This window comes from Empidonax traillii, unplaced genomic scaffold, assembly GCF_003031625.1.
Source record: "Empidonax traillii isolate 1590-97213 ecotype Southwest subspecies unplaced genomic scaffold, ASM303162v1 scaffold129:size1329583, whole genome shotgun sequence".
NCBI classification, from domain to species: Eukaryota; Metazoa; Chordata; class Aves; order Passeriformes; family Tyrannidae; genus Empidonax; species Empidonax traillii.
In genome coordinates, this window is record NW_020955322.1 from 910986 (window position 1) to 926976 (window position 15991).

The following is a 15991-nucleotide window of genomic DNA, read 5'->3' on the forward strand; positions in this document are numbered from 1 at the left end:
AGGGAAGTGTTTAGTTTGTCTGTTGAATTAACACTGTTATGTTGTGTAATCAAAAGCAGTATCTTTCCATTTGTGTAGAGCTGCCAGTCTGAATTACAAATTACTTGACATGCTGCTCAAGTGAATCTCCTTGTCATGGAGAGTAAGGATGGTTGCAATAAGGGCATTTTTGTTTCTATTTGTGTTGTCAGGGTTTTTTTATAGTTTTTGAGGGGCCAGTTGCAAACAAGTTTGAAAGTGAAGAATGTTTTTGATCCCTCTTAATTTAAGCATGAGCAGGGTTCTCTCAAGCACAAAACACAACTTGGCCAAACAGATAAGACACAATCCTGCTACTAATGTGTGGGAGTGTTGTAGCCCTAGAGAATAAACAACACTTAATTACCAAGGAATACATGCTTGCAAGCACAGCCTGACACCACGAGTGGCTTTAGGATTAATAGAACTGCTTCTGGAGTATTTCCTCAAGGTGAATTAGTTTTTAAAAATCTGGATGGTACTGGTCATGAGGAGACTAAATATGTAAAGTCACTGTTTCGTCTCAGGTATCTGTTTTCCAGGAGCTAGAATTTGTTTACAATTGGTAGTAGAAGCAAAACAAACAAATGAAAAACAAACAAAGTACAAGTGCACTAAAGAAACACTATTTGATCATCAGAGTAATCTGGTTTTTCATGTTTTCCGTGTGTGTGCATGCCTCTCTGGCTGTGAACTGGGTTGTTTAATATAATATTTTAACATTGGTTCCAATGAACACTAAGACTGCAGAAACTTAGGTACCTACTCATTGTTTAAATATTTAGATTATTGACAAATTATCCAGTTCACATATTTGAATATTTTTTTCTGTTTCTGCTTGAACCAAAATTAAAGATCCTCTGTATTACTGTATAATTTCTTTTAAGACATGGCTATTTTTGTAATGGACTACAAAGTAATTACAGACTAATTTCCTTAACAGTTTGAAGCTGAACAGTAGGACTCTGCTTTGGCTTAAAACATTACTTTTGAATTTATAGGACAGTTCTGAGGGAACTGCCTCTGTTTTGGTGTTCGGTTCACCAGCTGTTATGGTCTGTCCTTTGAAAATATTTGAGGGTTCCTTCTTGGACAAATTGCCAATCTCTTGATCCATTGTGGATCTTCTTAAAAAATAGACATGGGGAAAAGAAAAGTTGTGTGGGGAGTCCTTTTTGATGGTAGTTACTGATTCTTGTAATGAAAGAGCAAGCATGTTTTTAAAGATGCAGTATTCATAATTAATGCTAACAAACTGTAAGGGAAAAAGGACATAGGAAAAAAGGTTAAAAAAAAATAGGGTTGTCATTGAAGTGCCACTCCTCTAAGAATGATTTCAGTACCTGTGGGTCTAAGTGTTAGTGTTCTGAATGAGCCCATTGTTGAAATCAGCTGTGCAAGAACTAATCAGTATCTGATAGAATTGCTTTCCTAATTTTTTACCTTTTTAAAAAGTAAAATTAGATTGTTTAGTTTTGTAGTTCACGTGAAACTTTATTACATTAAAGTGTTTCCTTAGACTGTCTTCATAAGCAGTTTACTAATTCTGTTTTACTTTGCTGTAAAGCAGTTTTACTCTGGCTGGATCAGAACCAGGCCATAACTTTATGAGCTGAAGTTGCTGGATCAAGTGTATGACGTTAAAAGCATCTTTAAACGTGCTTCATACATGACATGTCATGGTATCCTAAGCAGGACAGAAGCTTTTAGTGCAATTTCATGATTTGAAGAACTGAGTTGTTCAGAGCAGGGCCCTGACCTATGTCCCACCAGTGTGGAGTTCAAGTTGCTTGTTTGCACAGAAAAGAGCACTTTGAAAAGTACGGGATTTCCTTCCTTTCCAGGGCAGTGTGGCCTGTGGTTGGTTCTGTTTGGAGAATTTTAGATGTCCAGTGTTTGTACTCAGGGCCAGATGTGAAGCTGTAGGGCAGCTTTTTCAGATGAACTGACTGATGGGGGTGGCAGCATCTGCTTACAACATGAACCACAGTGTGGGCACGAAGGACAGCTCTGCATCTTCAGGATGGCTCCAGCTCCAGCTGAAATTTCTCTCCTTTCTGAAAGTAAAGACTGGTCTAAGGAGAAACCGTTATTGCAAGTCCTGTCTGCTGGGTTTCATCGATGGATTGATCACCTTTCAGAAAACAGACTTTGCAATGCCTGGTGCTGTGTGTGACCGCCCCTGTTTGAACAGCTGGGTTTGCTAAACAGCAGCTCAAGAAGTAGCATGCTGTCCTCTAGATACATATTTATGAGAGAAGCAGAGAGGGCAAGGCTGCAAAAAGGCAGGAGCTGAGTAAACTTTCTCACTTAGCCAGCTGATGCTAATTGTGTCCTGCTCTCAGCTGCACACCCCATGACAGTTTATGGCAGGGCCATCCACTCAGTGCGTTCAAGCCAGACGCAGCCCGTGCCATGATTCCATCCATTCCCACTCTCAAGAAGATTTTTGTGGTTTGATTGCTATCTGGGCACCAATAAACAGCTGTAACCTGATCTGTTCCCCATTTGTCAGGAAGTTAGGCAGTTCCTTCATGCATGGCAATGATGTCATTTACAAACAGTTGATTTTAATTTTTTTCTCGTCTGGGAACTAAAAGGAACTCGTCTTATCTTTGTTTTACTACAGAAGAACTGACTCAGTGAATAGGGTTTGGTCCAAGTCCTCTGAAACTGATGGTAAAACACTTCACTGCTGCTCATATTTGGCTTTGTTCAGCTCTCAAAACAAGGAAATCTTGCATTAGAGGGAGTGCAGGCCTGAGCACTGGCCAGCGCTGCAGCCGGGACTGATGTGTGTGATTGATGAGTGCACATACAGTTCTTAATGAGCTCTTGTTGCCTGTGTATTCAGTACTACTAAATTAAGAAAGTAAGTTAAGAGCTGAGACATAATCGGCTTTCAAATGTTTCCTGAAATCAGCTGTGTATTGGGAGTGATCTTTGAAGCTGTGTGTAGGTGATGTAAATGCATATATAGAAAAACAGAGTTACAGCCTGTGGGTCACGAGTTTTTATTTGGTTGTTTTAGAACTCTTCAACATCTGATCACTTTAATGTAACCATTTTAGGTGCTGTCTCAATGCAGCATCAGAAATGATGTGATAGTAGAGAGCAGTAAGCAGCAGCTCAGCAGTGTTGCTGTTGGAGTCAGTCTCTATGGGAGAGGGAAATGTGTGTTCACACCGCTGTGTGCTGAGAATTGAAGCACGAGGGAATTTCAGGTTATAGAAAAGAAAAAGAAGAGGAAAAAAAAAATTATTGTCCTGGCCAGGGGCTGTGTGTTAGTAAGTGCTAACCTGACATAGATTCTATAAGATGAGAAAATTCAGAGCAGCTCTTGCTTAGTCTGAGTGTGTGTTTCTGCTAACCAAGCTGCTTTGTTCTTTCAAACACATGAGAACAGGACCATGTACTGTGGCTGAGGAAGTCGCAACAGTGCCAGCTATTTAAAAGTAACTGAAACCAGGAAATGATACTTTCTATATTTCTCTCCCTGGAGGGTTCCTGAAAGCTTCCTGCATTTATTGGTTCTATTCCCTGGCTTGGAACAGCGTTGGCAGCTTTGATACCACTCGCTGTTGCTCTGTAACTTCAGCGAGGTTTATAAACAACCTGGAGGAGCACAGGAAGGGTTATCCACAGATAGCCCATGCAGTGAGTGATCCTGATAACCATAAATGCCAGCTGTGGTCATAAACTGTTTGCAACAGTTTCAAGGCAGAAGTTATTCTTTTTTTTTCCTGCAGGGCCAATTTAAGGATCAGGTGGTAGCAGGGGTGATACCTGTGTTGCCTCCATTAGTTCTGCAATAATTTTATACCATCAAAATAAAGACTTCCACAAATCTGCTAAGAAGGATCTCATAAGTTTTTGGAAATCACATAAATAATGTTTGTGCTACTCTGTATTTTGCAGTAAGGCATGTATGTATGCATGTACTGAAGTGCAGGGATTAAAGAAAGGTTTGTGATACAGAGGAAGACAGACCAGACTTTCAGAAGAGTTTGGTACAGAAGGGTCTGCTTCTTCAAAATCTGGCCCTTCAGAAGTAGTTGAAGCATTGGTTCTTGCTGATCTTTGACGAGTTTTTCAAGCATATTTTGTCTCCCATCCAAGGGTATTTTTTAGCAGCAATCCAACCATGCTATTTAGTTGCAGACAATCCAGTTTTATAACATGATCATGGCTATGGTTAGTGGAACTTTGAAACCAGTCTGCCTTTCTGGGAAGCACTAAAATGTGGGATAAATGGAGGAATGCAGGACTGTCCTGTGCAGAGCGGAAGTTGACTGTGTTATATAAAGATCAGAATAAAAAAACTTCAGGACTTCCAAATAGGAAGTAGTATTGTTTATACCCCATTCATCCTTCCCTCTCTTGAAGTGTAATGCACATTTATTTATCGAGAAAAGATGGCCATGTTTGCTATTTCAGCACATTGTTGCCTTTCTAAAGAATCCTGGGGAGAAAATAAACAGCTGTTGGGTGGCTCTGTCTTTTCTCTCTTCATGCCAGAAGTTTTACTTGACCAGAAATTCTTCTGTTGGCTTACTGCTGTCTTTGACCATATGCACGTCACAAGTTCACACTGGATGGATATGTATGTTTAAAGCTTGTGTTTTTCTTGTTGTGTACTTGAGGTGTTTGTTTGCTGCTGGATTACCTTAACCAAGTATTTGTCTTTAGGTACAGCTTGTAATCATGCTTACACTGTATATGAGGGGTTTCTCCTGTCTCTGACCGTTTGACATCTTTTCATAATATGTGGATTTTCAATGGTTTTATTTGATGCAGAATCTTAAGTTTAGGCAGTAATCCTAGAATCAAATTTCATTTTGAGGAGTATAATATTGCCTTTGTGAGGGATAAGTGGAAGATCCTGTTGTGCTGAAAGATCTGGATTTTGAAAGTGCTCTTTGATATTTTAGCTGTCTTAGTGGTTCTTTGGATTTTGAACACACAGCCTAAGTCCATAGAAATAGGGAAGGGAAATTACTGTTGGTACCACTGATGACTCTGTAGCCATCTGCAGAGCTTCAACTTGTCTTGAAAGCATATAGAAAAATGGTTTTTTGTGATCTTGAGCTGTGACAAGAGGAATCCAAGCTGAAAACACTTTTTTAGTTGTGTTGAGCTTTAGTGCATTTCTCCAGTGATGCTCCTATGGGGTGTAAAGGCAAGCTAAATCCAGTCTGCGAGTTGCTGGGAGTTTGTTTTCTTTTTTATTTGTTTGTTTTTGTGGGAAACTGCATCCTGTTGGCTTCCCATATCTCCAGAGATGCAAGAGACATAGGAGGCACAATTACATAGCTTAATCAGTGGGCTTGGATGCATCCATGTGCTTCTTCCAGGTGTCTATCCCATCCACCTTCTCTTCCAGGCATCTGCTTAATCCATGCCTTAACATGACCTTTCTTTGCCAGTGTGTGTGCTTTTTTTTTCCCCTTCCTTAAATCTGTGAAGGTGTTCCTCCTATGCTTCTGGTTTCCAGGCTTTTTCTGTGATCTCCAGCAACTTATTTATTAGCTTGCTGGGAATTTTTGGTGATTTATTTTTCAATTACACATAACTTTAGACATTTAATGGGGAGATGTATACGCAATCATTACTCTGTTGAGCAGCTCTGGGTGGGATATAACGTGCAAATGAGAAAGTAGGTTGTGTTTAATGTAGATGCTGGAACGTTGATAAAAATGCATTACAAGTACAAAACATCCTTTGTTTACCATTATAAACCACAAGTTTTAAAGATAAAGATAGATTTTAATGCCATAACGTGGTACCATGCACAGATGTCCTTTGATCTTCCAGCTTGCTTCTGTTGCAGGGAAGTCCATGGTGCTTGAATCCAAGGGCTCAGTGTCAGCTTCCGTGTGGCTGCGAGCAATATCCTCCCTTTTGGCTGCTCCCAATCTACTACACTAGTGCCCACAACCCCTGGTAGAAATTATGTAGTAATCTCTGACAGTGCTCATTCAAGATAAATAAGAACCATGTGGGTGTGTGAGGAATGAGTGCAGTTCTTTGCGTGCCTCTTTGCCAGGATACGAGGAGAAAGGTCACTGCTGCTTAAAGCAGTCCTGCTTGGAAACTCCTGACCGAGACCTGGCCAGGCAATTCACTGAAGACAAAGGCTCTGATTTGTTGTTCTTATTTCTGGAAATAAATATTTAAGATGCTGCCAGGTCCCTGAAGAAAGCAGCACCAAGAAATGAGTAGAAGAGGGAGATGTTTCGATGAACCTTCACCACATTTCCTAATGGGCTGTGTGTGCTCTGTGTGCAGTGTTGTCTGTGCTAAAGGTTTCTGAATTTGCATATAAAAGTGAATTCTGTTTGTTGCTGGATATACTTTCCTTGGCCAAACACATGCTCTCTCAGGCTTGTTTTCAAAACAGAACAGCTGTTTTGTGGGTGTAACTGTTGGAAATCTGCCTGAAGAAATTGCATTCTAGTAACTTAAGCACCCGCATACCTGGCATGGAGCTCTTGGGAGATTTTTTTTTTCGTGCCTTGCTGTTGAACTTCAGTATAGGGTTTGCATTTCCTTTTTACACAAAACGACTTTACTTGTGGAAATAAATACCAAGCTTGGTAATCCCCTCCAGTGACTGCCAAGATGCCTCTGGCAGGCTGTGTGCTGGGGTAGCCCAGCCCTTCCAGGCAGCTTGTACCCTCTGTGGCATCCCAGTTCAGAGGAATGTGAGTGGGAAGGAATGTGGCCACCTGCTGTGTTCTTGTTTTCGTATATGTTTGCACTTTGGGGATGCTGTTGCTGTTGGAAGATATTCCTGAGAGTGTGTATTAATCCCCTTGTGTGTAGGAGATAGTCTGTCGAGCTCAAGCCTGCCTGTAAGAGCACACAGGAGAGCTCCTTAGGGTGGACACCTCAGGAAGGGCAGGGTTTGTGCAAAGTGGGTGGTGAAGCAGGAACTGGCTGCAGCTGGAAATCCTAGTGGGTTATTTGTGGCACTCTCACTGGGGAGTACCAGGCCAGAGTGGTAGCCTGGGGTCTGTGTCATTGCAGGCATCTTTCCATGCCACACCCGGTGTTCGTGGCACCCTGCTGGAGCCCTGGAGCTGGAGCAGTGATGCTGCAGGGGCACTGGGCTGCTGGGGACACTGGGCTGGTCACTGAATTGCTGTGTGAGAGGGCTCTGGGGCAGCCCTGAACCTCTGCACCGACAGGGCTTGTGGTGGGGCCAGACCTGCCCTGCACAGCAGGGACACTGTGGGTGGCTGCACTGAGGGAGATGCACCCAGCACATCCTGAAATGGAAACAGCACTTGGGTAAACTTGGATAAGCTCCCTCGGGAGCTGAACTTGCACTTTAACGCTCCTGTGCGATCATGGAAGTCACTTTGGGTTTGTGTTGCTGAGCACAAATGGGACAAGTGTTCTAAGAGCTTGTTGGACCTAAATGTAGTGAGCAAGGAATAGATTTTTCCAAAGTGAATGAAGTTAAAAGGTTAAAAAGAAATTATCAGAATTATTTAGTGGTCAGAAGCATTGTCTTCACTCACCTCCACTGGAAGAAACAAGTGTCTCCCATGCTAGGTTCAGTGAAAGCCTGCCAGTGAAACTGTGCAAGTTGTTACTTACATCTAAATAAAATCACAGCAGCCTACAGGAGTTAATTATTTTATTAGCTAGGGTAAAATAGTTCTGCTTTCCTCATTTGGTTAATAATACCCTCTATAATGTGCCAAGGTAACTCTCATTTCATGCACTTTGCACTGTCTCTCCATACACACTATATATAGAATACAAACATGTTTCTCTGCTCTTTGGTCAGGCATAGCTTACTTTAAAAAACCCAAACAAGCCACCACAAACTAAACAAACCCAAACAAAAAAAACACAACCCCACAAAACAACAAAGCCTAAGTAATCTATAAAGAATCTCTAATTCTAAAGGGACTTTAAATCCTGTAATTACACTTCTGCTGCACTTAAAAATTATTTAAGTACCACATGCATCTACAAGTCAGTGGTGCAACAGAGACATGAAAATAGAGCCTTTTAAACCTTTTAATCTGTAATTTGAAAAAATTGACCATAGGCAAGTATGTTAAAAAGAAAACATTTTCAGTGTGAATAATAACTTTTAAAATAGCTTTCTTTTGTACTGTGTTTGTTTGCAAACCTGACTCAGACAGCCTACTTAGATTTATTTTCATTGACTGCCAGTGCAATACAGGTTTGTTTGCTTTTTCATGTCAATATAAACTGCATTATTTGTCTGCTCAGCTTTCTTTATTTTATATAGCTGAGGTTGAAATCCCTTATGCCTTGGCACAGTATTCTCTTTCCTCCTGTTCCACAAAAGTCAAGTAACATACCAGGCCCCACAGTGATTCTTGAAATACATGAATAATGTGTATTCCATTAAGAGAGAGTAACAATATCCCATAAGGAACAGTAGATTATTTTTTGCTTGCCAGACTGTACTTGTATGTTACTTTAATACTTTTTTTTGACTCAGTGACTATGGAGGGAATCTGATGCAGCCCACGTTTTGTCATTAACATGATGTTGCCAAGCACAGATCTTTGAAATCCTTGTGGCTAGCATTCCTCAGGAAGGTGTAGGTGTGAAATATGCCTGCTCCAAACCAAATTCCATAGTTCTAGTCAGTGCTTGACTGGTCACCTAGGAAACTTTCAATAATGGAGTCTCTTGGCTTGGTGATGCAGTCTGGTATGACCAGATTTTTCCAGATCCCTGTAATTTGAAAATGTAGTACTTGAACAAAAAAAAAAAAAAAAAAAGGTCATAATTTAATCTGTTCCATAGAGGAAAACCCTATTCTCTGTTTTAGTCATAGTCTAAGATATCATGCTCTTTATTCATTCTGTGGTGGCTTCTGTAGAATTGCTTTAAATCGCATGACCTTTAGAATAAATGATTTTGGAGGTAATGAGCCATAATTGCTGCGTTTGTGTCTGTCTCTGAGTCAGTGTGGCTGTGAATGCCTTGCACTGCAATCCTCTGGGGAGGTCCTCCTGTCCTTTTGAGTCGTACTTGTGGGATTTTCTTCTCGTGCCTGCAAAAGGCTGCTAACACTTAAGTGGGATAAAGATGGAGCAATTTATCTTCCAAATCTATCTCAGCAAAATTTTTGGGTGTTCAAGTTGATTGAAGCATTTGAAGTCTTTATTTCCAGTTTCTTCTTTGCTGTGCATTGGATTGCAGGCAGGAGTTTTATTTCAGTGCAGACAGTACCAGGGGCTCCTGGGACTAATCTACAGAGTTTGGCTGCTGTGGCTATTTCAGATAGACCTGAATTTCATTGCAACAAGGGCTTTTATGTTTCCCTAAAGGCTCTGTGCTCTGACAGGCATTTTTGCTTGACTGAGCAGAGGTACAGCTGAAGCACCCTGGTGCTTGGTTGCAGAGCATCACATGAGTCATTTGCAGGGTGCATTTCTTCTGCAAAGTGGGAAGTGGATTATCATCTCCTGTGTTAATTTTGCTGCTGTCCCATAGAACAAAATGGCAAGCAGTGAATGATTTTAATACTTAGGATGATGTCTGAGGTGTCTGAGGGCAGCTAAGCCTGCGGTGGTGGACAAGGCTGAAGGGTTAATTGGAATGTTTTCCGTAGTAGCCACTTCTAGCACATGTTGCCAGGCTGATGAAGGTAAATCTGGAGGTTTTTTGAGAAAGTGAAGCAGCAACAAGCACTGTGTCTGGAATGCTCATTGTAGGTGATGGATTTTATTTCCCTGTAAGGGTTGATCTCATGGGCTCTGCTCAGAGGGCAGCTGCTGCTTGCTGAACTGGGGAACTGCAGTGTTCTCTGGCATCCTGGCTGGTCTGATTAAATACTTGATTTTGGACAGGGGTCCTGTCCTCCTCATAGCTTTGAATTACATTGTTTGGTTATTCACCATAATGCATAGGGTTCTAAATGTTTAATACTTTAACTGGGGAGCTGTTCAGTGGGATTTTGTGACCCTGTTGGAACTGTGTTAAAAGCTCTGGAATGTGAGGAGGAAGTGGGTTGTACGGTCATTTGCCTGCATGCAGTAAGAGGGCAAAATTACTGCTGCTATAATGTACATGGGCTCTGAATAAAAAAACCAGCCAAGCAAGCCCCTGCCCTTTTGTCTCTGCCCAAGGACTTAAAAGCACTAAATGCTGTTCTGTGGGGGACTGATTTCCATGGCTGGTTTTTTTGTCTTGTTTTCATGAAGAATGGACACTGGCTTTCAGGGGAGTTACTGAGGTTGGGTGAAGTTCTCTGGCATCATTCAGTCCTGGGGTAAGAGGTCACAGGATTAGCTCAGACTGAAAACTAGTAAGTTATTTTTGCTTTGAAGATTCCTTCCTATCCAGTAGTCCTACTAGCATTGTTTTTGCCTTGAACTAGTTATTTACAGAGTAGACAGGTTTATTTGCTTCCTTCTCCCGAGGGGAATTTTAAATACAGCACCCTTGTCCATAGCAGTTCTTGTTTGGTGATGTCTCAAGCCCATAATATGACAGTGTATTTGCCTCCTCTATTTGAATGAGGTACAGGCAGGTAATAAAGCTGTTCCATGCATTTTTTTCTTATAAGCTGTGCCCTGAAAACCTATTAATGTGTGTTCCTTATTTTTCTCCCTCAGATAAACTGCTGGTCTTTACTGTAGCAACTAAGGAGACCGACGGCTTTCACCGCTTCATGAGAACTGCAAAGCACTTCAACTACACAGTGAAGGTACTGCCTTTGGTTTTGTGCCAAATATTCACACTGTGCATGCTGTAGAACAGAACCAGGAAAGAGGAACTCACCTTGTCTGAGCTTCCTTCTGTGTTGGGACAAAGTCAAATAACTGCAGAGCTTGTGGGCAGGAAGGGCACTTGCTGCTCTCTCTGTTGCTTACCTGCTGGTCCCCCTCTGAAGCATCACAGCAGGGAGATGCTTCCCCTGCCTTAGGAGCTGCTTTACAGATCTGTAGCCCTCGTGGTCAGCATCCTCAGTCACTCACAGGTTCTGTCATGGTTTATCACAGAGCCTTGTTTTTCAGAGTGGTTACCTTTGTTTGTGTGAATACTGCTGGAAGCTGTGCTGCACTCACAGGGCTCTGGATCTCTCTCCTCAAGAAAGGCTGGATCACTGCTGCAAGGAAGGAGGGAGGGGCACAACTGAAAATTTCACTGTTTCCCAGGAACCTACAATTCTGAGAGGACAGTGCATTTCTGTGATTCTTACCAGCCCTTTCTGCCTCACTCCACGCCCCCATATGTCATGTTCTTAGGCTGGCCTCTGCATGACCTTGGGAACAGGGAGGGCACCAACCTTCTAAACTTTCTCCACAAATTGGTTGTGCCAAGAGAAAATCCAGGAATTCATATGATGTTATGAAATTTTTCAGCTTACTTACCACAGTGCCTGCACTATAAATAGGAAATTATTTGGGCCTCTGAAGTTTGACTTCTACCACTGAATTTCAAGGACTGAGAGAACCTTTCTGAGTATGATAAAGCTGTACTAAAGTACCTGGGAAGCCTGAGCTCTGGATACATCTCTTAGCTTTGTAGCTTTGTTTGAAACATTACAAAATGTAGTTCTTCCAGCTTTTATACGTTCCAAAAACACTATGTTCAAATCCCATAAAGAGTTTATTTTTTTCCTTTTTTTGATGGGTAATCTGCTATAGTACTTGGCTTGGGGGGAATTTTTTGTTTAGCTGATTTTTAGCAGTGAGCTGTATAGTGGGGAACCTGTCCCTCCTTTTTTTTTGTGCAAAAAGTCTGGAGCTTGCAATTTGAATTAATTATACCCTGATCCACCAAAGTCTCTTGAGCCTCCTGTTCCTGAAGTGATTGTATTGAATTTTAAAGCTCTCATTCAGAATGTTTTTCTAATAGAAATGTTGGTACAATTCTTACCTTTTTTTTTTTTTTTTTTTTCTTTTTGAAGGAGACCCATTGGAATAAATGGCAGTAATAGGCAATTGCTCGATTCTTATTTGGTTAAGAAATGTCTCTCTCATGTTTTTGCAGTGATGTCATTGTGCTGAATGCTGCTTCAGACATGGAAAACTTACCATGCTGGAAATGCTGGCTTGCTATGCCTTAATGTGTTGCTTTTGCTTTAGCATCTGTTTTTAATAAGGGCCCTCTTTAAAAAAAAGCCTCATGGTTTTGGGTACTAGCAAAAAGTGCTTTTCTTTTTTTCTTATTCCAGGTTCTTGGAAAAGGTGAAGAGTGGAAAGGGGGAGAGCTGCCCAACTCTATTGGTGGAGGGCAGAAGGTTCGACTGCTGAAGGAAGGCATAGAACGCTACGCTGATCAGGAGGACTTGGTTGTATTGTTTGTTGAGTGGTGAGCAAACCTGTCTTCTTGTCTCTATATTTTAGTCTGGGCAGGCTTGCAAAAGCAGCTGCTGTGACATGCTGAAAGCTGCACGCTGCTTTTCCTCCTCGTTGCTTTAGTTGAGAGAGTTTGCTTCTATTTTCCTTCATTCATAAAAATAGTAGATTGCTTGTGGAGCAATCATTACTTTTTTAACAGATTTACAGATGTAAGAGTTGTTCATAGTTCTGCTGCCTCAAGGGGGTAAAAAAATGTTATTGAGAGCTGACAGGCTTTTAGGCAAGTGTTTGTCCTCTCCCTGTTCAGCTGTGGTGAGAGCAGGATGTGGCTGCAGGCTGCGAGTGGGAATGGGAGGGGGAGCCAAAGCAGCTCCAGAAAAAAAGAGGCCAGCAGGGACTAGAGGCGTAATCTTGTTCCATAAAGTTATAGTGATATGGAGGAAGCTGGAAAATGGGTCCATTTAACATTTAACAGGAGAACTTCTTTTATATGTTAGAGACTTGGTGCCAGTTGTACCCCTGGTGCCTGTCCTGTCTGGGTGATAGAGGGATGGAGAGACAGTCCTGCTGTCTGCAGGTGCCAGATTATAGCTCATAGCACAGCTATGCTTGAACATCCTCCCTGGAGGCCAGAGAGTTCTCCCTGTCACAGAAAACATGGAGCTCAAACGTGTTCAAATCACACTCTTTCCATCGCTTCCCTCTGCTTTTTCTTCTCCTCTCCCTCCTCTTATTTTGCTCCTGTGACAACAGCATGCTCACAGTAGCTAAGAATCCAACTTACAGCAACTACCAAGCTCTTCCACACTAAAGTTAACCAGAGCAGGGTCACAGCTTTAATCTCTGCAAAGGAGGCACGGAACCAAGCCTTGAAGGAGGGGAAAGAAGCTCTGCAGACAGGCAGCCTTGGAGAGGCTCAGCTTGGAGAGGTGCACGCATAGGTTCACACTGCTGTTACCCAGTCATGTTGGAATGTCTGCTCCAGAATTGTCTTTCAGCTTTTAACTTGTTCTATTTATTTATTTATTCAAATCTGACAGCAGAAGAAGTTTAGGGACACTTTTTCAAGGTAGAGTTCTGGTAGGATTTATACAGCAGGCATCATCATAAGACAGAAAGTGGTTGGGCAGTAGCTTTTTATGGAAAGTTAATTTGTTGTTTTGCTGAAGTTATCACTTCAGGAAAGCTGGAGTAGCCTACTAAACTGGTAGCAAATTCAAAGATGTTACTCATTTTTTTGTTCTGATTTTACCTCTTGTGATGAGTTGAAGATGGACTAGAAAGCCAGAAATCTAAATCATCTTCAGCAATTTATAAATAAGCATTATAAGGGACACTGATGCTGAAGATTTTCTTTGTATGCCTAGTTGACTGTAAAGGGAACGCAGTTTGGAGGTAGTTTGCATATCTAGTAAAATATGCAAGTTTGCTATCAGAGTGCCATCAGGGTATGGCTCAAATTTCTCTCCAACATAATTTATTCTCCTGAGGGGCAGGCTGTCTGCTGGCTTGCAGGAGAGAATACAGAGGACCATGTGTGTCAAAGTGCAGAGGCAATAATCTTTCTTGCCATGAAAAATCGCAGGATTTAAGGCCTCACAAATTCTTGAGGTCCATAATCCCAAGTACATATTTATTTAAAACTGGTGGAACTGTTTCCAGATAGTAGAAAAAAAATAGTTTGCTGATTCTAGCATTATATTTTAATTCTAATGAGCTTTTTCGTTTCCAGAAATCCTGGTTTGCAGTTTAAATGTTGATCAATGTAGCAGTAAGTCTGGAACAGACAAGTGTCATGAACTTCCTTTCTTCTTCAAATGTTTCTTATTATATGCATTGTGAAGCATTTGGAATATTAATCTTGGGGGTGGGGAAAGGAAATGTCTGGTTTGCTTGCTGTAACTAGACAAATAATTTCTAGGGAACTGTTTACTTAACAAGCTTAGTTTCTTGTTTTTTTTTTTTTTTTTTTTTTTAATTTTTAAGGAGTTTGTTAAATAGCTCAGAATGCTGGAAATAGTTTGAGCTTGTTTTGTGGACAGTTCATGTCTAGGTGTAGATAGAAAAGTGTCTGCAGAGGGAACCTCATTTAAATGAGGCTTTTTTTTTTTTTTTTTTTTTTTTTTTTTTTTTTTTTTTTTTTTTTTTTTTTTTTTTTTTTTTTTTTTTTTTTTTTTTTTTTTTTTTTTTTTTTTTTTTTTTTTTTTTGCTTGAGCTAACTGCTGGTTTATTTTGGACCATTTCAGATTGAACTGGCTAATGGCCAGTATAGACTGGATAAATTGGTTGATGCTGTGACTGTTCATCCAGAACTCCCACAGCCGTCTCTTTGTATCGTGGCAGAGTTTTGAAGCCTCTCGGTTTGCTCTTTGTTTTGTTGTTTTGTTTTGTGGTTGTTTTTCTAACATTTGTTAAAATGTTATGTTTTAACAGTTTAAGGGATAAACACATCTCAAAATGCTTAAGGTGTGATCCTGGTGGGGATAGAGTGTAGATGACAGAATAGCTGTGTAGCTGCACAATGCAGCTAAGATGGATGGGACAGGGGACCAGAATTGCTGGTCACCAGTGGGCCCTCTCTCATTTGTATTTTGAGCTCTCAACCTGCAGCTCCAGCATTAACAAGTTCTCATTGTTATAAAAGCTGTGGATGCAAAAATTGCATGGGCAGTGTTGGAGGCCCCGAGTCACTGCTGCTGTTTTTGTGTTTTTGGGTGCATTGCCAGCTTGCTTTGCTGCTGCAAAGGAGGAGGACACACAGGGAGATTCCACCCCCAAGCCACTGCCATCTGGGGGCCTCAGGAAAGGGGATTGGGTTGTGGAAACTTTCTGGGTTCTTTTTTTCCTCTTGCTTTCTACTTAATCAGAAGGAATTATGAAGAATAAATAAGAGGATCTGAGCTTTCCCTGCTTGCCAAGGAAGCCTGCTTTTTCCCGCATGTATCCACACTCTTCCCTCTCAAATTTTGAAGTCCTGTGTAAAGCAAGCCACGTGCATCACCCGTAATAACAGTATAAACTGTCAAGGATAGTCCTGGGACCTCTTTTATGATGGTCTTTGTGGTGCAGACTGGAGAGAAGAGTGGGAGCCTCATGAAGCAGCTGATGAGGACACTGGCAGCAAGGGGCAGAAGGCTGGTCCTGCCTGGGAAGAGGTGTGGTGGCAGTAAATCACCTCTTGATAAAACAGAGAGCCTTGCACATTAATGGAAAATGTGGGTTCATGCTGGATTACTGCTCCTGCATGGTATCCACTGCAGTTTAGCAGCTCAGTGCTGTGCTTTGGATTATAAACTGTACCGTATTAAGTAGCATATCCCTTTCACAAACAGAGCCTGTGGCTGGCCCAGCGTGTTGCTCAACTTTGGCTTTCTTTTCCAGAATGACAGTCCTAGGAAGCAATGTTCCAGGCTTCTTTGGTTCCTTCCTGCAGCTGTAAGTCATAGCAGCAGCAGCACTGGCCTGATCAAAGAGGAGAAGCACAGCCTGCCATAAGCTATTAAGCTGAAGCCTCAGACAAATCTCTTTTTGTCTGCCTTCGACTCGTCTCCTGTTTCTTGCATGTTCTACAGGCTCATTCTGGCATTCAGTCAGGCTACAGAAATCGAATGGAAAAGAGAGTGAAGTGTATTCCTGTAGACTTGGGCAGAAACAGGCATTTTTTG

At 41.5% G+C, this 15991-nt stretch overlaps 1 protein-coding gene across 2 annotated transcripts in view; it reads left to right on the forward strand.

Annotated features, from left to right (window-relative positions):
* PLOD2 (procollagen-lysine,2-oxoglutarate 5-dioxygenase 2) overlaps nucleotides 1–15991 on the forward strand; it is a 45907-nt gene that overhangs the window by 3958 nt on the left and 25958 nt on the right. For both annotated transcript variants that reach the window (XM_027883588.1, XM_027883589.1), the window contains exons 2-3: nucleotides 10635–10726; nucleotides 12200–12336. In XM_027883588.1, coding sequence (XP_027739389.1) covers nucleotides 10635–10726; nucleotides 12200–12336 — 229 coding nt within the window. The remainder of the gene's footprint in view (nucleotides 1–10634; nucleotides 10727–12199; nucleotides 12337–15991) is intronic.